This window comes from Bufo bufo, chromosome 2 (genome assembly GCF_905171765.1).
Source record: "Bufo bufo chromosome 2, aBufBuf1.1, whole genome shotgun sequence".
Lineage (NCBI taxonomy): Eukaryota > Metazoa > Chordata > Amphibia > Anura > Bufonidae > Bufo > Bufo bufo.
Window position 1 is genome coordinate 57,409,877 of NC_053390.1, and position 26,543 is coordinate 57,436,419.

Sequence of the window (26,543 nt, forward strand, 5' to 3'; positions counted from 1 at the left end):
GTAGTTATGCCCCTTAGTGGCCCCACACAGTAGTTATGCCCCTTAGGGCCCCCACACAGTAGTTATGCCCCTTAGTGCCCCCACACAGTAGAATGCCCCTTAGTGTCACAACTCAGTTGTTATACCCCCCTTAGTGCCCCCACAGAGTAGAAAGCCTCTTAATGCCACAACTCTGTAGTTATGCCCCCTTATTGCTCCCACACAGTAGAATTATCCTTTAGTGCCGCCACACAGTAGTTATGCCTCTTAGTGCCCCCACACAGCAGTTATGCCTCTTAGTGCCCCCACACAGTAGTTATGCCCTTTAGGGCCCCCACACAGTAGAATGCCCCTTAGTGCCCCCACACAGTAGAATGCCCCTTAGCGCCACAACTCAGTAGTTATACCCCCTTAGTGCCCCACACAGTAGAATGCCCCTTAGTACCCCCACACAGTACAATGCCCCTTAGTGCCCCCACACAGTAGTTATGCCCCTTAGTGCCCCCACACAGTAGTTATGGCGCTTAGGGCCCACACACAGAAGAATGTCCCTTAGTGCCCCCACACAGTACAATGCCCCTTAGTGCCCCCACACAGTAGTTATACCCCTTAGAGCTACCAAACAGTAGAATGCCCCTTAATGCCACAACTCAGTAGTTATGCCCCCTTAGTGCCCCCACACAGTCAGATGTCCCTTTAGTGCCCCAACACAGTAGTTATGTCCCTCCTTATAGTAGTGCTGCCCCCTGACTCTTAAAGGGGTTGTCTCATGAAAAATATTCCACATTTTTCGAACCAGCCCCTGGATTTAAATTATTTTGTAATTGCATGTAATTTAAAATTTAGTATAGTTATAGAATGGAATCTATCTGTATAGCTCTTTTTCTAAATTCTCTGTCCAGCTCACTGAGGTTGACATATTGGAGGCACACTTCCTTCCTGTATTGTTAGGATAGTGCGCCAGGGTGGGTATGTTTTTATGGCATCTGTAATGAACTAATGTAGATAGTACCAAAAAAATGAGCAAACAAATTTAAATAATACATTTTATAATAAAATATGATAATTTGGAAATTTCCGATGATTCTTTCCTTTAAAATTGTCCCATTTTAGTTATATATTTACTTTTTCTGCTAGCGCTGTTCTATCTGTCAGCAAACTTCAGCCCTGGTGGTGACTTTCCACCTACCGTTATGCCATCTGCCCATCCCCCGACAGTTCCAGTGTGACTTCTCTGCACTCCGCGCTGGAGACAATTCCGGGTGGATTATGCTGCGTCTAATAATAGGGAGTGTAAAATGTATCACAGCTGTTCCTTATGTCGCCCAAACACCTTGACAAGCGAGAGGAACACCTCGACTTGTTATTGTGCTCCATACCATGGATATATAGTTCTTTCTTTCATCTTCTTCCTTTTTGGGCTTCTTCCTGGTGTTAAAAAAAGGGTCGGCAAGCAGATACAGTGGGCATTGTCAGGGCCAGTATTAACCCCTTGAAGACCAGGCCTATTTTCATTTTTACATTTTCGATTTTTCCTCTTCATGTTCCAAAAGCCATAACTTTTTTCTTTTTCCGTTCACATAGCTATGTGAGGGCTTATTTTTCGCGGGACGAGATGCATTTTTTAATGCCACCATTTAATTTACCATGTCTTGTATTAAATTATTTGTGTGGCAAAATGAAAAAAAAAAAAAAGAATTCCACCAAGGTTTTTGGGGTTTTGACATCACAGTGTTCACTATTCACTAAAAACGACCAGACATTCTTATTCTGCGGCGGCTCAATACGAATGCGGCGATACCAAACTTGAACAGTTTTTTTTATTTTTTTTATTACTACTTTAAAAAAAATTAAAACCTTTAGAAAAATCAACATTTTCTTTGCATCGCTATATTCTGACAGCCATAACTTTTTTATATTGCGGTCTACAGAGCTTTATATGGGCTTGTTTTTTGCGTAATGAACTGTAGTTTTCATTGATGCCATTTTTTGTAGTATTTTTGATCACGGTTATTCAATTTTTTGGGGAGACAAAATGACAAAAAAAATGGCAAATCGCGTGTTTTTAATTTTTTTTCTGTTACTGCGTTCACCGCACAAGAATTAAAAAAATTTTTTTTTAATAGTTCAGACATTTTCGGACGCGGCGATACCAATATGTTTTTTTTTTATTGTTTATGTATTTTTATATGTAAAATTGGGAAAGGGGGGTGATTCAAACTTTTAATATATTGGTGTTTTTTTACAATTTTTTTTTTTTACTTTGTTTAACTTTTTTTTACAACAATTAGCCCCCATAGAGGCTTCGTACATGGGATCTTTTGATCCCCTCTCCTATTCACCATAATAGAGATCTATTACGGTGAATAGGATTTTTACACTCTCCATTCAGCGCTATGCCTCGTGCATAGCTCAGTATGGAGAAAGCCATAGCAGGCCTGGATCGCTTTAGCAGCGTCCAGGCTGCCATGGCAACCAATCGGAGCCCCGCGATTTCACTGTGTGGGCTCCGATCGGAAGGAAGATGGAGCCCCATCACTTCACAGGTGCTGGGATCAGCCTTGATCGCGGCACCTGAGGGGTTAAATGGCAGGGGTGGCGCGATCGCTGCTTCCTGTCAGTGCGGCCGGATGCTGGCTGGATCATCCGACAACCGGCAGATCGCGCGTATGGAGCGGGCTCACTGCAGAGGCCCGCTCCATACATCCCCTGGCACGCAATGACGTACCTGTACGTCATAATGTGTGAAGGGGTTAAACAGTTATTTTTATCTAAAAGTAGAAAATTATAATTACTATAAAACTGCCTCCTATGTACAAGAATATCACTATACACTCACCTAAAGAATTATTAGGAACACCATACTAATACGGTGTTGGACCCCCTTTTGCCTTCAGAACTGCCTTAATTCTACGTGGCATTGATTCAACAAGGTGCTGATAGCATTCTTTAGAAATGTTGGCCCATATTGATAGGATAGCATCTTGCAGTTGATGGAGATTTGAGGGATGCACATCCAGGGCACGAAGCTCCCGTTGCACCACATCCCAAAGATGCTCTATTGGGTTGAGATCTGGTGACTGTGGGGCCATTTTAGTACAGTGAACTCATTGTCATGTTCAAGAAACCAATTTGAAATGATTCGAGCTTTGTGACATGGTGAATTATCCTGCTGGAAGTAGCCATCAGAGGATGGATACATGTTCTCATTCTGTTTACGCCAAATTCGGACTCTACCATTTGAATGTCTCAACAGAAATTGAGACTCATCAGACCAGGCAACATTTTTCCAGTCTTCAACAGTCCAATTTTGGTGAGCTCGTGCAAATTGTAGCCTCTTTTTCCTATTTGTAGTGGAGATGAGTGGTACGCGGTGGAGTCTTCTGCTGTTGTAGCCCATCCGCCTCAAGGTTGTGCGTGTTGTGGCTTCACAAATGCTTTGCTGCATACCTCGGTTGTAACGAGTGGTTATTTCAGTCAACGTTGCTCTTCTATCAGCTTGAATCAGTCGGCCCATTCTCCTCTGACCTCTAGCATCCACAAGGCATTTTCGCCCACAGGACTGCCGCATACTGGATGTTTTTCCCTTTTCACACCATTCTTTGTAAACCCTAGAAATGGTTGTGCGTGAAAATCCCAGTAACTGAGCAGATTGTGAAATACTCAGACCGGCCCGTCCGGCATCAACAACCATGCCACGCTCAAAATTGCTTAAATCACCTTTCTTTCCCATTCTGACATTCAGTTTGGAGTTCAGGAGATTGTCTTGACCAGGACCATACCCCTAAATGCATTGAAGCAACTGCCATGTGATTGGTTGACTAGATATTTGCATTAATGAGAAATAGAACAGGTGTTCCTAATAATTCTTTAGGGGAGTGTATACTGCTCCTATGTACAAGAATATAACTAGTAACTACTATAATACTGCCTCTTATGTACAAGAATATAACTACTATAATACTTCTATGTACAAGAGTATAACTACTATAATACTGCCCCCTATGTACAGGAATATAACTACTATAATACTGCTCCTATGTACAAGAATATAACTACTATAATACTTCTATGTACAAGACTATAACTACTATAATACTGCCCCCTATGTACAGGAATATAACTACTATAATACTGCTCCTATGTACAAGAATATAACTACTATAGTACTGCCTCCTATGTACAAGAATATAACTACTATAATACTGCCTCCCATGTACAAGAATATAACTAGTATAATACTGCCTCCTATGTACAAGAATATAACTACTATAATACTGCCCCCTATGTACAGGAATATAACTACTATAATACTGCTCCTATGTACAAGAATATAACTACTATAATACAGCTCCTATGTACAAGAATATTACTATAATAATACTGCCTCCTATGTACAAGATTATTACAATAATAGTGCCTGACGTATAGCAGGGGACAAAACTATCTAGAGTAGAATGTACAGCAGACCCTTGGAGATATACTTAGTTTTTTGTTATTTTCAGAAATTATTTGTGCTCTTTATCAATACTACGAAATTACACCTGAAGGCGAATGTCTACCCTTGAACTTATTTTTTTAAATGTATACAGGTCCAAACGTCTGTACTGATTAATCCTAATTTATGTTGATGATGATCAGAGTTTCATTCTACGCTCCAAATCCACTACATAAATATAAACGCACATCATTACTTTCTGACTGCCTGTAGCCACCAGGGGGAGCTTACTGTACACTGTTTTTACATTATACTCAATGATCATGCAGAATGCTGTATTCTCCTGAGCTCCCCCTAGTGGTAGCTGCCAGCAGACAGAAAGTAATGTGTTCAATCTATGTCTATCCAGAGGATTTAGTTCTCTGTAGCAGATAAAATGGAGCTGAGACCGACAGAAACATGGATCGCTATAAGATATGTTAAGAAATAAATCATCACAACATTTTAGACTTACAAATGACCTAATGATAAGGGGTGAAGTTTCACTTTAAAGGAGAACATGCCATGTCCATTTTTCTCTGTTGGGTCCAACTTTCCAAATCAATGCTGTTCTACAAATGGCAAGATCAACACTGTATTTGACCAGTCATGGTTTCTTCTCTGATCTGGGCAGCTGTTGGTATGGCTTGGTCATACCGGTGGGATTGGTTTCATTTCCACTTGAAACCCTAGTAGAATGTATTTGGACTCTTGTTACGTACCCCCAGCAGGCCAGACATTGATGATTCCCTTGATATAAAGGAGTATTTAGCTGTTTCCATAACTTCCCTACGTTATAGAGGAGTGAGTTGTACGTGTGTGGTGACCAGTTGCCCAACTATCATAGAGGTAGACGACAAACCCGCTATGGGGCCAGGGGGAAGAGGCGCAGAACTGCTTCTTCTATTCCCAACATATATTTAATGCATTTTCCCACAGCTGCCACTAGGGGGATTGTAGTGCGAATACATTTTTTACAGCTTTCATTAAAGTCAATGGTAATTGTTTAAATTCCTGTGCACTATGTCCCCCTAGTGGTGGCTGCAGGGAGTCAGTTTTATAATATACTGTCTGAAGGGAAGCAGAAGATTATCAGTGTATTCATGGCAGTTCTCTGGTGTAGATAATTTGACAAATACGGTAAAAAATAAAACTGCTGGTAACAAGAACCTGTTACATACAAAAATTAACCAGGGTAACCAAAAAATCCCAGATTATCGCTTTACAGGTAGTAGTAATTTAAAATGTATTTTTGCAAATGCCAGAAGTCTAGCTAGCAAAATAGGGGAGCTGGAGGCTATGGTACTAGAAGAACACATAGATATCGTTGGTGTGGCTGAGACATAGTTGGACTCTTCGCATGACTGGGCTGTAAATATTGAGGGTTTTACACTATTTAGGAAAGACCAGGTCAATAGAAAAGGCGGTGGCGTGTGCCTGTATGTGAGGAGTGATCTGAAGACAAGTGTGAAAGAGGCAATTGTGGGTGAGGATGTGAAAACCTTATGGGTGGAAGTTCAAAGGGATATAAAAACTGGGGTTGTTAGTACATCCAGTGATATACTTAATTGTCTAACTGTAGATATGGTCCAAGAGAATTTAAATAGGGTAAATGTGAACAAAACTCCGGGTCCAGATGGATTACACCCAAGAGTGCTTAAAGAGCTCAGTTCAGTCATTGCTGTGCCCCCATTTATAATTTTTAAGAATTCTCTAGGTACTGGTACAGTGCCAAGTAATTGGCGCAAGGCAAACGTGGTGCCCATATTCAAAAAAGGATCAAGGTCCTCCACAGGTAATTATAGACCAGTTAGTTTCACTTCTGTTGTAGGAAAAATGTTTGAAGGACCTTTAAGGGACTATATACAGGAGAATGTGACTATTAATAATATTATAAGTGATAACCAACATGGGTTTACCAAGGATAGAAGTTGTCAGACTAACCTGATGTGTTTTTATAAGGAGGTGAGCAGTAGCCTGAACAGAGGGGCGGCTGTGGATGTAGTGAGGTGAGTAGTAGCCTGAACAGATGGGCGGCTGTGGATGTAGTGAGGTAAGTAGTAGCCTGGACAGAGGGGCGGCTGTGGATGTAGTGAGGTGAGTAGAAGCCTGGACAGAGGGGCGGCTGTGGATGTAGTGAGGTGAGCAGTAGCCTGGACAGAGGGGCGGCTGTGGATGTAGTGAGGTAAGTAGTAGCCTGGACAGAGGGGCGGCTGTGGATGTAGTGAGGTAAGTAGTAGCCTGGACAGAGGGGCGGCTGTGGATGTAGTGAGGTGAGTAGAAGCCTGGACAGAGGGGCGGCTGTGGATGTAGTGAGGTAAGTAGAAGCCTGGACAGAGGGGCGGCTGTGGATGTAGTGAGGTAAGTAGTAGCCTGGACAGAGGGGCGGCTGTGGATGTAGTGAGGTGAGTAGTAGCCTGGACAGAGGGACGGCTGTGTATGTAGTGAGGTAAATAAAAGCCTGGACAGAGGGGCGGCTGTGGATGTAGTGAGGTAAGTAGTAGCCTGGACAGAGTGGCAGCTGTGGATATAGTGAGGTGAGTAGTAGCCTGGACAGGGGGGCGGCTGTGGATGTAGTGAGGTGAGTAGTAGCCTGGACAGAGGGGCGGCTGTGGATGTAGTGAGGTAAATAAAAGCCTGGACAGAGGGGCGGCTGTGGATGTAGTGAGGTAAGTAGTAGCCTGGACAGAGGGGCGGCTGTGGATGTAGTGAGGTGAGTAGAAGCCTGGACAGAGGGGCGGCTGTGGATGTAGTGAGGTGAATAGAAACCTGGACAGAGGGGCGGCTGTGGATGTAGTGAGGTAAATAGAAGCCTGGACAGAGGGGCGGCTGTGGATGTGGTGAGGTGAGTAGAAGCCCGGACAGAGGGGCGGCTGTGGATGTAGTGAGGTGAGTAGAAGCCTGGATAGAGGGGCGGCTGTGGATGTAGTGAGGTGAATAGAAGCCTGGACAGAGGGGCGGCTGTGGATGTGGTGAGGTGAGTAGAAGCCTGGACAGAGGGGCGGCTGTGGATGTAGTGAGGTGAGTAGTAGCCTGGACAGAGGGGCGGCTGTGGATGTAGTGAGGTGAGTAGTAGCCTGGACAGAGGGGCGGCTGTGGATATAGTGAGGTGAGTAGTAGCCTGGACAGAGGGGCGGCTGTGGATATAGTGAGGTAAGTAGTAGCCTGGACAGAGGGGCGGCTGTGGATGTAGTGAGGTGAATAGTAGCCTGGACAGAGGGGCGGCTGTGGATGTAGTGAGGTGAGTAGTAGCCTGGACAGAGGGGCGGCTGTAGATGTAGTGAGGTAAGTAGTAGCCTGCACAGAGGGGCGGCTGTGGATGTAGTGAGGTGAGTAGTAGCCTGGACAGAGGGGCGGCTGTGGATGTAGTGAGGTGAGTAGTAGCTTGGACAGAGGGGCGGCTGTGGATGTAGTGAGGTGAGTAGTAGCCTGGACAGAGGGGCGGCTGTGGATGTAGTGTTTCTGGATTTTGCAAAGGCTTTTGATACTGTCCCTCATAGAGGTTTAATAGTTAAAGTAAGGTCTATAGGCTTGGAAAGTATAGTTTGTAATTGTATTGAAAACTGTCTGAAGGACCGTGTCCAGAGAGTTGTGGTCAATGATTCCTATTCAGAATGGTCCCAGGTTATAAGTGGTGACCCCATGGTTCAGTGCTGGGCCCTTTATTATTTAATTTATTTATTAATGATATTGAGGACGGGATTAATAGCACCATATCTATTTTTGCAGATGATACTAAGCTGTGTATAACTGTACGGTCTATGGAAGATGTCCACAAACTACAAGCTGACTGGGACACTCTGAGTGATTGGGCATCAACTTGGCAAATGAGGTTCAATGTGGACAAATGTAAAGTTATGCATCTAGGTAGTAATAATCTCTGTGCTTCATATGTCCTAGGTGATGTAGCACTGGGAGAGTCACTTATAGAGAAGGATTTGGGTGTCCTTGTGGATAGTAGATTAAATTACAGCATGCAATGTCAATCAGCTGCTTCTAAGGCCACCAGGATATTGTCATGCATTAAACGAGGCATGGACTCGCGGGGCAGGGATGTAATATTACCACTTTACAAAGCGTTGGTGCTTCCTCATCTGGAATATGCAGTTCAGTTCTGGGCACCAGTCCATAGAAAGGATGCTCTGCAGCTGGAAAAAGTACAGGGGAGAGCGACTAAACTGATAAGGGGCATGAAGGGTCTTAGTTATGAAGAAAGATTAAAATAATCAAATTTATTTAGTCTTGAGAAGAGATGTCTAAGGGGGGACATGATTAACCTATACAAGTATATAAATGGGGCATACAAAAAATACGGTGAAAAACTGTCACTACCAGAGTTTTGAGACGTTCTCACAGCTCTGTTTCTCCACCCCTGTGATGATGTCACTACTAGAGCTTGGAGGAGTCCTCCCAGCTGTTCCTCCTGCGTTTGATTTCCCTGCCTTTAAATCACCCCTCCTCCTTTCTAGGCTGTGGATTATAGTTCTCATTTGAGTTGTAGCTCTTGCTTGAGTATCTTCACTTGTTAGCTATCATTTCACTGGACCTGTGTTCTGCTGCAGCAAGCACTCCGGATATTGCCAGCTGTCTTTGGATCCGTCTTCTCTGCGGCTACAGCACCTTCAGCTAAGTGTGCAGACATTGTTGTGTACCTGTTTATTTTCTGACTGGATCTGAGGCGGCCACGGTTCCCTCCATATACTGAGCAGGGCACCGGTGGCCGTGCCCCTTCCACTATTGTAGGGGTTACAGTGGTCATCAGTCTTAGGTACGTGGGCATGCCCCGTTCCACCATTTGGATCCGGGCATGTGCTTTAGCAGCATAGGGAGAGCTTTGAGGGTCTGACAGGGGTCACCCTTTATCCTCCCTAGTTTGGGTCCGGTCAGTAGCGCTATTAACTGTGTATGCTCTTGTTGCTCACATACAGCCGTGACAAAAACTGTTCCATAAAAAATGCCCTCAAAAGACAAGGGGCCACTGCCTCCGACTGGAGAATAAAAAGTTCAGCCTCCAGAAGCGTCAAAGCTTCTTTACTGTAAGAACTGTGAATCTGTGGAATAGACTTCCTCAGGACGTGGTCACAGCAGGAACAGTGGACAGTTTCAAAAAGGGTTTAGAGGAATTCTTAAAAGTAAAAAACATAAATGCTTATGAAAACGTGTAGAAATCTGAGACTCACTTCCTTCTGAGATTCGCGTTCCCACCTATCCCTTGGTTGAACTTGATGGACGTTTGTCTTTTTTCAACCGTATTAACTATGTAACTATGTAATGAGCACCTGCTCCACTTTTGATTTTTGTTATTCCATTTTTTCTAATTAAAAATGTATTCCACTTAATAAAAAAATAAATAAATCGCTAATTAATTTGAAATCTGTCACGCATATAGGGAAGCAACTAGCTGGTATGGGGCCCCTATGAGATCTGTTTGTGACATCAGCCCACCTGGTTTCTAATGCAAAATGTCATTCTTCTCTGGGCCCTCATTCTCTCGAAAGGTGGACGTCACAGAAGTGGAAACTGTCAGACATTGATGGCAGAGTGCTAGGACATGCCATCAATGTCAGATAGTTGTGGGACCCACTCTGAAACCTGCTACCATTCCCAGAACGGGGCCCCAAAGTAAAGAAGAGCACACTGCACATGCACTGTCTGCTCTCCGTTCACTGCTATGGGAGTTCTGAAAATAGGCGAGCCAGTGTGCTCGGCAATAGTGACGAATGAAGAGAGCACTGCGCAAGCACGGCCACCGCTCCATTCACCACTATGGGACTGCTGGAAATAGCCAAGCCAGCTCTCATCTATTTTCAGAACTCCCATAGCGGTGAATGAAGGGTGGCTGCGCTTGCGCTGTGTGCTCTCCTTCACTTTAAAGGGAATCTGTCAGCAGTTTTGTACCTATGAAACTGACCGACCCGTTGCATGTGCGCTTGGCAGCTGAATACATCTGTGTTGGTCCCATGTTCATACGTGCCCACATTGCTGAGAAAAATGAAGTTTCAATATATGCAAATGAGCCTCTAGGAGCAACGGGGGCGTTACCATTACACCTAGAGGATCAGCTCTCTCTGCATCTGCTGCAAGGTTGCTGGCGTACATTTAGACAAGTGTAAAGTCCACCTAAGTAATGTAGGGGCCGGCGCCTCTATATCATTTAGGCCTGATCAACCGCCAGCGCAGGAAAGGATGAAGACCAGCATCTAAATTTCTGGTCTTCGTAAATGTCCCCCTATGTGTTTTATATATTTTATGACCACCTGATCTATTTTGTAAAAACGCAGGGAATGAAGTATTTCATATTTCTTTAAGGGGTTTTCTGATCATGGACAATGGGGGCATATCGCTAGGAAATGCCCCCATTGTCTTATCGGTGGAACCCGCACCTATATTGTGCATGAGCAGCTACCCTCCATTCATTTTCTATGGGGCCGGCAAAAAATTCCATCGAACCCATAGAAATGAATGGGAGCCGGGGCCGCACAGTACGCTCCCATTCACTTCTATGGGAAGCCGGCTTGGTGGTGGCCAGAACGGAGTCCTCCAGCCACCACCTTGCAGGGCTCCGTTCTCGATATAGGTGCCGGTTCCAGCGGTGGGACCCGCACCTATAAGACAATGGGGGCATATCCTAGCGATATGCCCTCATTGTCTATGATGAGACAACCCCTTTAAAGAATTGAACTATTTTTCCTGCAGATTATTGTTGGATATGTACTCTAACCATGACAGCGTAAAGCAGACCAGGTGTTTTATGCTTTGGATACCATTTTGCGGAATTTGGCGTAATTGCACCATTTCTTCCCTCTGTGTGGGTGGGCAGCAGCTCATAAAGCATGTATTTCTCCCAAAAATGAAATACAATTAGCTCTTGTATAGTATGTAACACCTCCACTGTCTAAGGAGAGATAGAGCTATATACTTCTATGAATTTAGAAGTAGGAAGATGAATGACCTATGTCTGGGCCGCGTCACCTGCTTCTCCTTGATATCACTACACCAGCACTGAGTCAAAGGAGAGAAGAGGGAAGCTACTGAGCATGTCCGTCCACCTCTGAATGCAGTAGGATGTGGACCAAAAGGCTAAACAGCAGGGGGCGCTAGCAGAGTGTAAAAAATCAAATAAAATTTTTATTACATTACTGTAGTTATTACGATATTTATTATTGCCATAATACCTTATTTGCAATGCCCTATTCAATGCATCGTAATGCTTTACATGGGATAACCACTTTCATTTGCAGCCCTCCCTTGTGTCTTTTTGTTTGTCTTTTTTGCCGCCCCCTGTGTTTCGTGTAGGGTCTCATCACTAGTCCTGTCATGTCACCATGTGTAATATCATAAGAGCAAAGTGTCTCGCAGCAAGTGGAGCTGAAGAGACAGGGGCTTTGTGATGTTCTCCCGGAGAGAGCGCAGTTATGGGGGCATTGATCAGGGGTCATTAAGCAGACATCCCATCCATGGCGAGATCATCTGGCAGGAATGCCGCAGGTTTTCGAATCTGCCGGAGCGTACGCTCCACTGGAGAGAGCACAGCTGAAAGCTGAATGCTATCATTATGTAATCCCCCTATTCCTTCTACTCATCTGCACCAAAGCTGGTTAACCCCTTGTGACTGTACCCCGGGCACCACCAGGAGAAATGGGTCTTGCATAGATTTGCATTCGCTATGTGACAACCTGACAAGTTGGTGCTTTCTTTTCTTCATACAAATCCGTTGGCTTTTTTTTTTTTTTATTATTATTTTTTTTTTAGTATAACTCCTATTGTGTGCCATAGAACGGTGAGATTACTGGTGTGGCTGCCCTGAAGAGCTATCCCGTGGTCATAGTATTTGTTGATGATTTCATTAAGTGGTGCCAAAAAAGACGTCTTAGGGCTCTTTCACACCTGCGTTCTTGTCTTCCGGCATAGAGTTCCGTCGTCGGGACTCTATGCCTGAAGAATCCTGATCAGGATTATCCCCATGCATTCTGAATGGAGTGAAATCCGTTCAGGATGCATCAGGATGTCTTCAGTTCCGGAACGGAACGTTTTTTGGCCGGAGAAAATACCGCAGCATGCTGCGCTTTTTGCTCCGGCCAAAAATCGGAACACTTGCCGCAATGCCGGATCCGGAATTAATGCCCATTGAAAGGCATTGATCCGGATCCGGCCTTAAGCTAAACGTCGTTTCGGCGCATTGCCGGAGCCGACATTTAGCTTTTTCTGAATGGTTACCATGGCTGCCGGGACGCTAAAGTCCTGGCAGCCATGGTAAAGTGTAGCGGGGAGCGGGGGAGCAGTGTACTTACCGTCCGTGCGGCTCCCCGGGCGCTCCAGAGTGACATCAGGGCGCCCCAAGCGCATGGATCATGTGATCGCATGGATCACGTCATCCATGCGCATGGGGCGCTCTGACGTCATTCTGGAGCGCCCCGGGAGCCGCACGGACTGTAAGTATACCGCTCCCCCGCTCCCCGCTCCTACTATGGCAACCAGGACTTTAATAGCGTCCTGGGTGCCATAGTAACACTGAAAGCATTTTGAAGACGGTTCCGTCTTCAAATGCTTTCAGTACACTTGCGTTTTTCCGGATCCGGAGTGTAATTCCGGCAAGTGGAGTACATGCCGGATCCGGACAACGCAAGTGTGAAAGAGCCCTTAGGCTCCCCAACTGGGAAGAACGTAGGTCTCCTAGCTTGATTACGTTTAGAAAGACTTAGCAATATGGGGAAGAGAGTAGGTGTGGGACGAAGACTAGAAAAGCATGTTTTTCTTCCAAAAACAGCGCCGCGACGGTCCACAGTTTGTGTGAGGTATTGCAGCTCAGCTCACTTTAATAGAGGTGAGCTGCAGGAGCAGACACAACCCATGGACAGGTGGGGTGCTGTTTTCGTAAGAAAGCGGTCATGTTTTGTCTAATCCTGTAAACCCCTTTAAGGCTTCATGCACGCGACTGTCTGCTTATTTGTATATGACTATTTTTGTCTGCAATATGGACAAGAACAGGACATATTGTTTAGGCCTCATGCACACGACCGTATTTTTTTGCGGATAGGATGCGGACCCATTCATTTCAATGGGTCCGCAAAAACCGTGTGCTCTCCGCATCCGTATGTCCGTTCCGTTGCTCCGCAAAAAAATAGTGCATGTCCTGTTTTTTTTCTAGTTTGCGGACAAGGATAGACATTATTACAATAGATCCGCCCAAAAAACGGATCCGCAAAAAAAACGGATGCTATACTGAACGTCATCCGTTTTTTTTGGTGGATCCACAATTTGCGGACCGCAAAACACATACGGTCGTGTGCATGTAGCCTTAATTTGCGGAATGGACATGTGGATGCGGACAGACATGAATGGGTCAGTGTGTGATTGCAAAAATGATGGATAGCACACGGATAGAAATTACGGTGATGTACGTGAGGCCTAATTCTAGATACAGGTAGGGTAGGTGGAGAGCTGGGGTGGTAACGCCTGGCAGTCAGTTCACAGATGTGTGGTCAAAGCCTTTATTGCTGGCATCGCTTGGTTTTAGAAGTTTTTCTTTGTCAAAAATTATGATTAGGGATGAGCGAACTTCAAGTTTTGAAGTTCGGGTATATGCTGATATGCGGTATGGATTCCATTACCACGGACCATAACGCGGTTCTATGACGGAATGCCTTTAGAGACATTCCGTTATTCATTCCGTCATAATAGAAGTCTATGGGCTGCATAACGGATGCATTATGTATCCCTAATTATGATGACTCATATCTATCTATCTATCTATCTATCTATCTATCTATCTATCTATCTATCTATCTATCTATCTATCTATCTCATGTATCTATCTCATATATATCTATCTATCTCTCTATCTATCTATCTATCTATCTATCTATCTATCTATCTATCTATCTATCTATCTATCTGTCTATCTGTCTATCTCTCTATCTATCTATCTAATATTTATCTCATATCTATCTATCTATCTATCTATCTATCTATCATCTATCTATCTATCTATCTATCTATCTATCTAATATCTATCTATCTATCTATCTATCTAATATTTATCTCATATCTATCTATCTATCCATCTATCTATCTATTATCTATCTATCTATCTATCTATCTCATATCTATCTATCTATCTATCTATCTAATATTTATCTCATATCTATCTATCTATCTATCTATCTATCTATCTATCTATCTATCTATCTATCTATCTATCTATCTATTATCTATCTCATATCTATCTATCTATCTATCTATCATCTATCTATCTATCTATCATCTATCTATCTATCTATCTATCTATCTATCTATCTATATATCTAATATCTATCTATCTATCTATCTATCTCATATCTATCTATCTATCTATCTATCTATCTATCTATCTATCTATCTATCTATTATCATGTCTCTCTTTCTCATATCTACCTACTGCCTGTCGTGTCTATCTAATATCTGTCTTTCTGTCTGTCTGTCTAGCTATCTATCTACAAGATTCACTCACTCAAGATAATGACTGTAAAGGATGTAATATCTCCTGACTCCCCTGTTGCATTCCTGGTTCCAGGTGTTTTCAAATAGGAGCGGAGAATCCACCGCTGCCAGACACCTCTGGTGGCGGCCTTTTTCCTGTGCAAGGAAAGGATCGGGCATGTTAAAATTCAATATGCCTGATCCTTCATTCCCCTGAAATCTGCTAATGGGGATGGGGGGTGGATGGAATTGGGATACCCCCGTAAACATTAGATGACCAATTGGTCCTGCTGGATTCCTGGGGCTCAGGCAGTGTTCTAGTAATGTGTATGGCCATCTTATCTCTATAGGTTTACAAACCCAGACCTCAGTGCGGGGAGGGTCCCCAGGTTAGGGCCTCTTTCACACGACCGTATGGCTTTTTCAGTGTTTTGCGGTCCGTTTTAAACGGATCCGTTGTTCCTTTTTTTTGTTTCCGTTTCCGTTCCGTTTTTTCCGTATGGTATATACAGTATACAGTAATTTAATAGAAAAAATTGGGCTGGGCATAACATTTTCAATAGATGGTTCCGCAAAAAACGGAACGGATACGGAAGACATACGGATGCATTTCCGTATGTGTTCCGTTTTTTTTGCGGACCCATTGACTTGAATGGAGCCACGGAATGTGATTTGCAGGCAACAATAGGACATGTTCTATCTTTTAACGAAACGGAAAAACGGAAATACGGAACTGAATGCATACGGAGTACATTCCGTTTTTTTGCGGAACCATTGAAATCAATGATTCCGTATACGGACCGTATACGGAACGCAAAAAACTGCCCGTAAACGGAGAGGGGGGGGGGGGGGGCGGGGCAGAAACAGTCGTGTGAAAGAGGCCTAGCTCGGGCAGTCTGCCCATACATACTATAGTAAATCACGTCTCCTGACCCGAGCAGGGGATGAATGATCAGTGCGGCCATAATTACCGCTTCCTCCGGATCTGAAATGCTATCCCTGCACAGCTGAAGTGTCAGTGATATTACATGCCAATAATATTGATGCAGAATGTGAAAGGGGTGGGGGGGGGGGGGGGGGCCATGGCCACATAATACTATACTCACCGCTCAGTGCACGTGTGACCGCCCCATAGATTGTGGGTCCACCCTCTATAGAACACAGAGGTGTTTAACTATTATATCACAAAACATGTCACAACTTTATAATATACTTTGTGTTTTAATTCGTCACCATTTTCAAAGTCTCTGCTTGCTGTCAGTGAAGGGCAACCTTCATATTTCCATGTCCTGACATTTTCTTGATCTGGTGTGATTTGCATCCAGGCAGGCAGCCAGAACCTTGTCATTCAGCTCCTTGGCTGTGTGACGCACAGGAGGGAGATTTGGAGCTCTGTTTCCGAGATATATTCTAAATATATATTATATATTAATGTATTAAGAATTGTTGTTGACATCCCTTTAATAAGGAATATTCTGCTACTGACATATTATGAAAATGATTGCAGCAGTGTGGGTAAATGTATGACCATAGAGGCTTTGACTGTTATAATGCCAACGCTGGCCGGGGCATGTATAGTTGGCGTTGACATTCACATTCACACCACAAGTATGGGATATACAGATCAGGATGAAGAGGAAATAATTAACATAGCTGTGGGGATAATATCCATCCTATTAATGTCTCCTTGCTATAAGTAGCCTGGGACAGTCGTGTCTGCTGGGGGACATGTGTGACATATGAGCTCCAAGAGCTGTATGTGGGAAAGATGGGAAAGTGATAACACATCCCAGGAAGCGAGCAAAGTGAGGTCCCTCTACCATTTACAGGGTCATTTTCCAGCACTGCGATCTACTTGCTGAGTATATATATATATATGACAAATGTGACTACATTCCTCCAAAAACATTTTCCTCCTGGTGTGACAAACATCATTGCTTTGGGCAGTGATTGGCTGCAAAAGTCCCATGTCAGAATGACAAGTCACTGCTGCAGCGATATCCTGACTATGGAGCCGATGCTGCTGTAAAACCCTTTCTATAATATCTCTACTGGTTGTCACCTATCTGGAAATAGATATATCTGGAATACTGTGTAAATCAATTTGGTTGGAATGGCAGCTGAAAGACTGACCTAGACTAGAGATTTTTGCGGCCATCATTTATGATTTTTATCCTTTTATATCGTGATGCAGGAAAGAGGGCATAACTAGGAGGCTTTTAACCAGAAAGCTACTGGAAACTAAGAACATGCACAAAACAACCTAATTATTTTAATGGGTTATCCCATGAGTAATGTAAAAAAATAATCATCATCATGTGCATGACAATCTCTTTCTAAGAAACTTAAAACCAGCCCTGTACCTCAAATAGATTCAGAGATCTCCCCATTCATTTCTGCAATACCTCAAATTATATAGCCTATGCTCTACCTCCATGATATTTTTTGGTGGCTATGGTCTAAGGGGTTCTCCACTTTGGACAATCCCTATTTGTTAGAAGTTTCCATTGACAATAAGCTGATTCCAAAGTGTTTCCCTTGCTGGGACCTCCAGTGATCAGCTGTAATCTGTAAGGAAACCTGGAAGTGTTTTGTTTCTCTGCAGTGCCTCCACAGTGCGAAGCATTCTTTGTATCTGATCTCCACTTCTTTTGTATCTGATCCTGACCAGAGGACCCCCCCCCCCCCGAATGCCCTAATAGGGTATATAAAATAGTTTTTCTAAAATGCACATCCCCTTTAATCTATATCTAAGTCCCCAGATTCAGTGTAAGGGTTAACACCTAATATTCCTTGAGCTTCAGCACAGAGAATTGGTATTATATGTGATGTTCTAGTGCAATGAAGGGTTAAGTGTACATGTAACACTATTATGACCTCACTAATTTAGTCACGTAATAGAAGTTGGAGCTCCTTTATCTTTTACAGAGCACCAAATCCGCTGCTTCCCTTCTCCCACCCATAGAATGAAATTATACAAATGTGTCTGCTTACTGTGACCACTAGGGGGAGCTCCATGCATACAGTTTCCATAGAACTCCACATTAGCTGGACAAATCTTTAAAACATGAGCTCCTTGATTGTGTATTTAATAATCTGTACCTATTCTATGATGCACTGAATGTTATACCATTCTGTAGAGCCTGTGTTATTTCTGCACATGTGATATCTTTCTGTTCTCTAATTCAGGTATTTCGAGTTTTATGAAGGTCCTATGGATTTCAACTCCACAAAATGCTTGGTGTTGAGGCAGGACATCATCAACGTGAAGGTTCTCTCCATGTGAGTATCGAAAAATCCTCCACATATGATACTTAATATTAAATATATGTTCAATAGGCGATATTGCTGTGGGCAGGGGCGGACACAGACAGCAGAGGGCCACTGGACAAAGAATGTGCCTGGGCCCCTTCCTCCCTAAACCACACATACAGATGTAAATCCATACAATACATGCATACTTCTGGAAGACCAAGCAGCATATAAGGCCCAGGAAGCAACATTTAATAATTAAAATACCAATGAAAAAGGCCTCATGCACACAACCGTTTTTTTTTGCGGTCCGCAAAAACGGGTTCCGTAGTTCCGTGATCCGTGTCCATTTTTTCTTCTGTGGGTCTTCCTTGATTTTTGGAGGATCCACGGACATGAAGGAAAAAGTCGTTTTGGTGTCCGCCTGGCCGTGCGGAGCCAAACGGATCCGACCTGACTTACAATGCAAGTCAATGGGGGCTGATCCGTTTGACGTTGACACAATATGGTGCAATTGCAAACGGATCCGTCCCCCATTGACTTTCAATGTAAAGTCAGGAGTCCCTATTATACCATCCGGATCTGAGTTTTCTCCAATCCGGTGGTATATTTTAACTTGAAGCGTCCCCATCACCATGGGAACGCCTCTATGTTAAAATATACCATCGGATTTGAGTTATATCGTGAAAACTCAGATCCGACAGTATATTCTAACACAGAGGCGTTCCCATGGTGATGGGGACGCTTCAAGTTCGAATATACTAAGAACTGTGTACATGACTGCCCCCTGCTGCCTGGCAGCACCTGATCTCTTACAGGGGGCTTTGATCCGCACAATTAACCCCTCAGGTGCTGCACCTGAGGGGTTAATTGTGTGTATCATAGCCCCCTGTAAGAGATCAGGTGCTGTCAGGCAGGAGGGGGCAGACCCCCCTCGCTCCCCAGTTTTAAATTCATTGGTGGCCAGTGCGGCCCCCTCCCTCCCCTGTATTTAACTCATTGGTGGCCAGTGCGGCCCCCCCTCCCTCCCCTGTATTTAACTCATTGGTGGCCAGTGCGGCCTCCCCTCCCCCCCCTAATTAAAATCCGCCCCCCACCCCCCATCATTGGTGGCAGCGGAGAGTTCCGATCGGAGTCCCAGTTTAATCAATGCTTCTAAAATTGCTAAGTAACCATGGCAGCCAGGACTGTAGTAGCGTCCTGGTTTCCATGGTAACCGATCAGAGCCCCAGCGATTAAACTGGGACTCCGATTGGAACTCTCCGCTGCCACCAATGATGGGGGGATGCGGGGGGGGGGGGGGGGAATTTTAATTAGGGGGGGAGGGGAGGCCGCACTGGCCACCAATGAATTGAATACAGGGGAGGGAGGGAGGGCGGCCGCACTGGCCACCAATGAGTTAAATACAGGAGAGGGAGGGGGGACGCACTGGCCACCAATGAGTTAAATACAGGGGAGGGAGGGAGGGGGGGCCGCACTGGCCACCAATGAGTTAAATACAGGGAAGGGAGGGGGGGCCGCACTGGCGGCACCTGAGGGGTTAATTGTGCGGATCACAGCCCCCTGTAAGAGATCGGGTGCTGCCAGGCAGCAGGGGGCAGTTATGTATACAGTTCTTAGTATATTCTAACTTGAAGCGTCCCCATCACCATGGGAACGCCTCTGTGTTAGAATATACTGTCGGATCTGAGTTTTCACGATGTGAAAACTCATATCTGAAAAAGCTCTCTGCAGACGGATCTGCGGATCCGTCTGTGCGAAAGTAGCCTACTGACACGGATCACGGATGGCTATCTTGTTTGCCTCCGTGTTTTTTCACGGACCCATTCACTTGAATGGGTCCGCGAACCGTTGTCCGTCAAAAAAATAGAACAGGTCATATTTTTTGGACGGACAGGAAACACGGATCACGGACGCGGATGAACAACGGTGCATTTTCCAAGTTTTCAACGGACCCATTGAAAGTCAATGGGTCCGCAGAAAAACACGGAAAACGTAACAACGGACACGGATGCACACAACGGTCGAGTGCATGAGGCCAAAGGGGGGAAAATGAAAAAAAAAAGATACAGGCTGCACAGTGCTTTTGGGCAACAATGTGTAGTGCAACCAAGGATCACCGCAGCACAATGCTGTGATGCATTGGGTTAAAATGAATAGGGTCGCATTGTGACCTTTAAGTTTCTTAAAATCACAATCGAAAATTTGCAAGAAATTCAGCAGGTTGGATTTTTTGTGACCGTCAGGTCACAGCCCCATTTACTTTTACTAGTTGTGATGTATGGTTGTATCGCTGCAGTCTTTGGCTGCACAACGTGTGTTGCAGCCACAGTCACCTTGTTGCAGCCCATTTAGACTGCTGTGCTTTATAGTCCGCAAATTGCGGATCCACAAAACACGGAGACTGGCCATGTGCGTCCTATGATAGAAAATGTCTATTCTTGTCTGCAATTGCGGACAAAAATAGGACATGTTTTATCGTTTTTGCGGGGCTGTGGAACAGACATATGGATGCGAACAACACACGATGTGCTGCCCGCACCCTCTGCGTATCCGTTGAAATGAATGGATCCACACCCATTCTGCAAAATTGCGGAACCGATGCGGACTCCTTCATACGGCCGTCTGAATGAGCCTTAACACACATACTGGACTTTCATACATGCAACCGCTCTTTTTCACACATCCTCACACATGCAGTTACTCTCACATACACACACTGTCACATATGCAGACACTCTCACATACACACACTGTCACATATGCAGGCACTCACATACACACACTGTCATACGTGCAGGCACTGTCACATACACACTTGTACACATGCAGGCACTGTCACATACACAATTGTACACATGCATGCAGACACTCTCACATACACACACTTGTACACATGCAGACAGTCTCACATACACACTGTTACACATGCAGGCACTCTCACATACACACTGTCATACACACTTGTACACATGTAGGCACTCTCACATACACACTGTCATACACACTTGTACACATGTAGGCACTCTCACATACACACACTTGTACACATGCAGGCACTGTCACATACACATACTTGTACACATGCAGGCACCCTCACATACACACACTTGTACACATGTAGGCACTCCCACATACACACACTTGTACACATGCAGGCACTCTCACATACACACACTTGTACACATGCATGCACTCCCACATACACACACTTGTACACATGCAGGCACTCTCACATACACACTGTCATACATGCAGGCACTCTCATATACACACTTGTACACATGCAGGCACTGTCACATACACACTTGTACACATGCAGGCACTCTCACATACACACTTGTACACATGCAAGCACTCTCACATACGCACACTGTCATACATGCAGGCACTGTCGCATACATACTTGTACACATGCAGGCACTCTCACATACACACTTGTACACATACAGGCACTCTCACATACACACTTGTACACATGCAGGTACTCTCACATACACACTTGTACACATGCAGGTACTCTCACATACACACTTGTACACATGCAGGCACTCTCACATACACACTTGTACACATGCAGGCACTCTCACATACACACTTGTACACATGCAGGTACTCTCACATACACACTTGTACACATGCAGGCACTCTCACATACACACTTGTACACATGCAGGCACTCTCACATACGCACACTGTCATACATGCAGGCACTCTCACATACACACACTGTCATACATGCAGGCACTCTCACCTACACACTTGTACACATGCAGGCACTGTTACATACACACTTGCACACATGCAGGCACTCTCACATACACACTTGTACACATGCAGGCACTCTCACATACACACTTGTACACATGCAGGCACTCTCACATACGCACACTGTCATACATGCAGGCACTCTCACATACACACACTGTCATACATGCAGGCACTGTTACATACACACTTGTACACATGCAGGCACATCCCAGATTAATCCCTATCATATCAGCATCCCATACTTGCCGGTAATACAGTACTTGCATTTGATTTGAGGATGGAGAATGGGTCCTTAAAGGCACCTTTCCATCATATTAACAACCTCTATGTGAATATTTTGTGTATTATTATTACTTTTTTTTTTTAACAAAGTTTTTTTTTTTAAGTCACTCCATGTATTCCACTTCCTGCCCTGGCTCTTTAACTTCCTGTGTGCACAGAAAACGGTTTTTATTAACTCACTGTGACCAAAGTGAGAGCCCTCCTGTAGTCAATTAGAGCATCACATATTACACTAATCGATGAAATGCTCTTCTGTGGACATCTTGGGACAAATGATCTGGCTTGCAATGAGGTTTCAAAGGTGAAGGAAGCTTTTCACACACTTGGAAATTATATACGAGAGGTTGCAGCAACTGTTTCATTCTCTGCAGTTTTGCCTGTGCAAAACCTTCAGCATGACAGGAAGATGCGCATTAAGGAATTCAATGTATGGCTTGGTGAATGGTGTCTGAACCAAGGGTTTGGCTTTGTGTCTCATGTTAGCTCTTATTGGAATGGAAAAGAACTGTACAATAGAAAGATGGTTTGCATCTTTCTCTCAAGGGAACGAATGTCCTCAGTGAACAGTTCAAAGTATTTGCTAAGGAGCATTTAAACTATGAAAGGGGGGCAAAAGAGTGATAATCCAGCAGTCCGACTGCCCCCCGGAACAATGCCAGAAGATGCCAGGAGCACAAAGGTTAAAAAATGACAAGATCAGATTCTTGTCTACAAATGCTCGGCGTTTAGGGAATAAGATGAATGAACTTGAGGCTATAATGGCATCTGAGAATATAGATTTAGTGGCTGTTACTGAGACGTGGTTCAATGGGAGTAATGACTGGGATATAACAATACCAGGGTTCTCTCTATACCGGAAAGACAGAGAAGGCAAGAAGGGGGAGGGGTGGTCCTGTATGTGAAAGAAAGCATGAAATCTAATTTGATACAAGTTAGCGAGACCAATTTAGAGTCAGTTTGGGTTACCTTGCAGCTTGATAACCATAAGGTAACTCGTGTAGGTGTGATATATAGACCACCTAGCCAATTCAAAGAATTAGATGATCTACTAGTTGAGGAAATAGCTAAAATGACATTGAAGGGGGAAGTTATCATTATGGGAGACTTTAATCTTCCTGATGTAAACTGGAAAACCAAAATAGCTAGTTCTGCCAGGAGTACAGATATTCTAATTTCCCTACTGGGATTATCTCTACAGCAAGTAGTTGAGGAGCGAACTCGGAAGGAGGCCATTTTAGATTTAGTATTCACAAATGGGAATTTGGTATCTGATATTACTGTAGGGGAAAGCTTGGGATCTAGTGATCACCAGTCAGTGTGGTTTACTATAAGTACAGTGACTGAGTCATACCACACAAAAACAAAAGTTTTAGATTTTAGAAAAACTGACTTTTCTAAAATTAGATTAGTGGTATACGAGTACCTATCAGATTGGAACAGTTTCAATGGAGTCCAGGAGAAATGGGACTACTTAAAAGTGGCACTATTGAAGGCAACAGAAAATTGCATTAGGCTCATCAGTAAAAGCAAGGCAAATTTATAAGATTAGTCAGAGAGAGGCCAAACAAGTTATAAGAGCTTCTAAAGTGCAGGCAGAAGAGAAATTAGCTCAGTCAGTGAAAAAAGGTGATAAGACATTCTTCAGATACATAAATGAAAAAAGGAAACTAAAACAAGGAATTACCAAATTAAAAACAAAAGAAGGAAGGTATATGGAAGAAGATAAAGAACTAGCTGACTGCCTCAATAAATACTTCTGTTCAGTTTTTACAAAGGAAAATGAAGGAAAAGGACCTCAGTTAGGAAAGAAGACTAATGATTCTTTTGATGCATGTGTCTTTACAGAGGAAGAGGTTCTAAGTCAGCTGTCTAAAATCAATACAAATAAGTCACAGGGGCCTGATGGGATACACCCAAAGCTATTAAAAGAGCTCAGTGGTGAACTAGCAAAACCATTAACAGATTTATTTAACCAATCACTGGCAACAGGAGTCGTCCCAGAAGATTGGAAATTAGCAAATCTTGTGCCCATTCACAAGAAGGGTAGTAGGGAGGAATCGGGCAACTATAGGCCAGTAAGCCTGACATCAATAGTGGGGAAATTAATGGAAACCATACTTAAGGAGAGGATTGTGGAACATCTAAAATCCCATGGATTGTAAGATAAAAAACAGCATGGGTTTACTTCAGGGAGATCATGTCAAACTAATCTTATTGATTTTTTTTGATTAGGTGACTAAAAAAATAGATGGCAGAGGTGCAGTAGACATCGCTTATCTAGACTTTAGTAAGGCTTTTGATACTGTCCCACATAGAAGGCTTATCAATAAATTGCAGTCTTTGTGCGTGGACTCCCATATTGTTAAATGGATTAGGCAGTGGCTGAGGGACAGACAACAGAGGGTTGTAGTCAATGGAGTATATTCAGACCAAGGTATTGTTACCAGTGGGGTACCTCAGGGATCTGTTCTGGGACCCATATTGTTTAATATCTTTATCAGCGAATTTGCAGAAGGCCTCGATGGTAAGGTGTGTCTTTTTGCTGATGACACAAAGATTTGTAACAGGGTTGATGTTCCTGGAGGGATATACCGAATGGAAAAGGATTTAGGAAAACTAGAGGAATGGTCAAAAATCTGGCAACTAAAATTTAATGTTGATAAGTGCAAGAGAATGCACCTGGGGCGTAAAAACCCAAGAGCAGAATATAAAATCAGTGATACAGTCCTAACCTCAGTGTCTGAAGAAAGGGATTTAGGGGTCATTATTTCAGAAGACTTAAAGGTAGGCAGACAGTGTCATAGAGCAGCAGGAAATCCTAGCAGAATGCTTGGGTGTATAGGGAGATGCATTACCAGTAGAAAGAGGGAGGTGCTCATGCCGCTCTACAGAGCACTAGTGAGACCTCATTTGGAGTATTGTGCTCAGTACTGGAGACCATATCTATTGATACTTTGGAGAGAGTTCAGAGAAGAGCTACTAAACTAGTACATGGATTGCAGGATAAAACTTACCAGGAAAGATTAAAGGACCTTAACATGTATAGCTTGGAAGAAAGACGAGACAGAGGGGATATGATAGAAACTTTTAAATACATAAAGGGAATCAACAAGGCAAGGGGCAAAGGTTTAAAAGTAATATCAGGAAGTATTACTTTACTGAGAGAGTAGTGGATGCATGGAATAGCCTTCCTGCAGAAGTGGTAGCTGCAAATACAGTGAAGGAGTTTAAGCATGCATGGGATAGGCGTAAGGATATCCTTCATATAAGATAGGGCCAGGGGCTATCCATAGTATTCAGTATATTGGGCAGACTAGATGGGCCAAATGGTTCTTATCTGACGACACATTCTATGTTTCTATGTTTCTATCTGTATCTAGGCCTATGAAGAGAACAGTAGAGCTGTCTACTGTAATCCTAATTTTACACCTACTATTATCATAAAGATTACCCTTCAGATAACATCCTCGCTTTACAGCAGCAGTAAACTAACAAGGGATTTTCTATCTATATGGGAGTCTCTGCGCTGATTGCTACAGAAGGACAGCATTTTAGCATTTTTATATTTCATTTTAAATGGCATAGTACTGTCGAAATGAGGAAAGAGGGCAAGGGCATTTTCTGGAGTTCTGGTGACATCCCGGGCTCTCCTTAGGTCTGCCAGGTGGAGGCTTACGCCCAGCAGTGAGCCCCGTGACGTCACCGGTACTGATGGGTGGGCTTTAGCGCTGCACTATCCAACTCAGGGCAAGGTAGAACATCGAAGCATCAAATGCTCTGATGCTCTTGTCAGGGGGGCTGCCTGTGTGAAATTATGGGTATGTCCGGGTTCAGCTCTGAACCCGGACAACCTCTTTAAGTAAAAAAAAAATACTCCTTTCAGATGGTAGTGTCCCTTTATCATAGAGGTACAGTTGTAGCAGAAGCCAAGTGAAGGTTAGGCACGCTACGCCGGTTTGTTTAACTCGCTGAGTGTTTGCTCAGCGCTATGCTATTTGTGTAGCCATTGCTTTCTGATGACTGCCTGGCTACGTAAATAGCATAGGCGCTGTACGATAATTCCATAGCACAGCGCTGGTATGTTCGCCTCTTGCTACAACTGTATGTTGGCTGAATCCACTGATCTCAGGGAAGAGAGAGGCCTGGTATGTTGGAAATCAGCATGCCCGATCCTTTGGTTCTCCTTGGAGATAAGCCGCCATCAGAGGTGTCTGGCAGCCGCTGTCTCCTCTCTTCCATTCATAGCATGTGCATGCAAGGCCGAGCCGAGCAAACCAACAGTTATCTCATGTGCAAACCAACTTATGCCTCATGCACATGACCG

General features: G+C 43.9%; 1 protein-coding gene across 2 annotated transcripts in view; it reads left to right on the top strand.

The window, feature by feature from the left end:
* Nucleotides 1-26,543, top strand: part of ST8SIA5 (ST8 alpha-N-acetyl-neuraminide alpha-2,8-sialyltransferase 5) — a 75,309-nt gene that overhangs the window by 18,227 nt on the left and 30,539 nt on the right. For both annotated transcript variants that reach the window (XM_040420158.1, XM_040420159.1), the window contains one exon: nucleotides 18,104-18,196. In XM_040420158.1, the coding sequence (XP_040276092.1) occupies nucleotides 18,104-18,196 (93 nt within the window). The remainder of the gene's footprint in view (nucleotides 1-18,103; nucleotides 18,197-26,543) is intronic.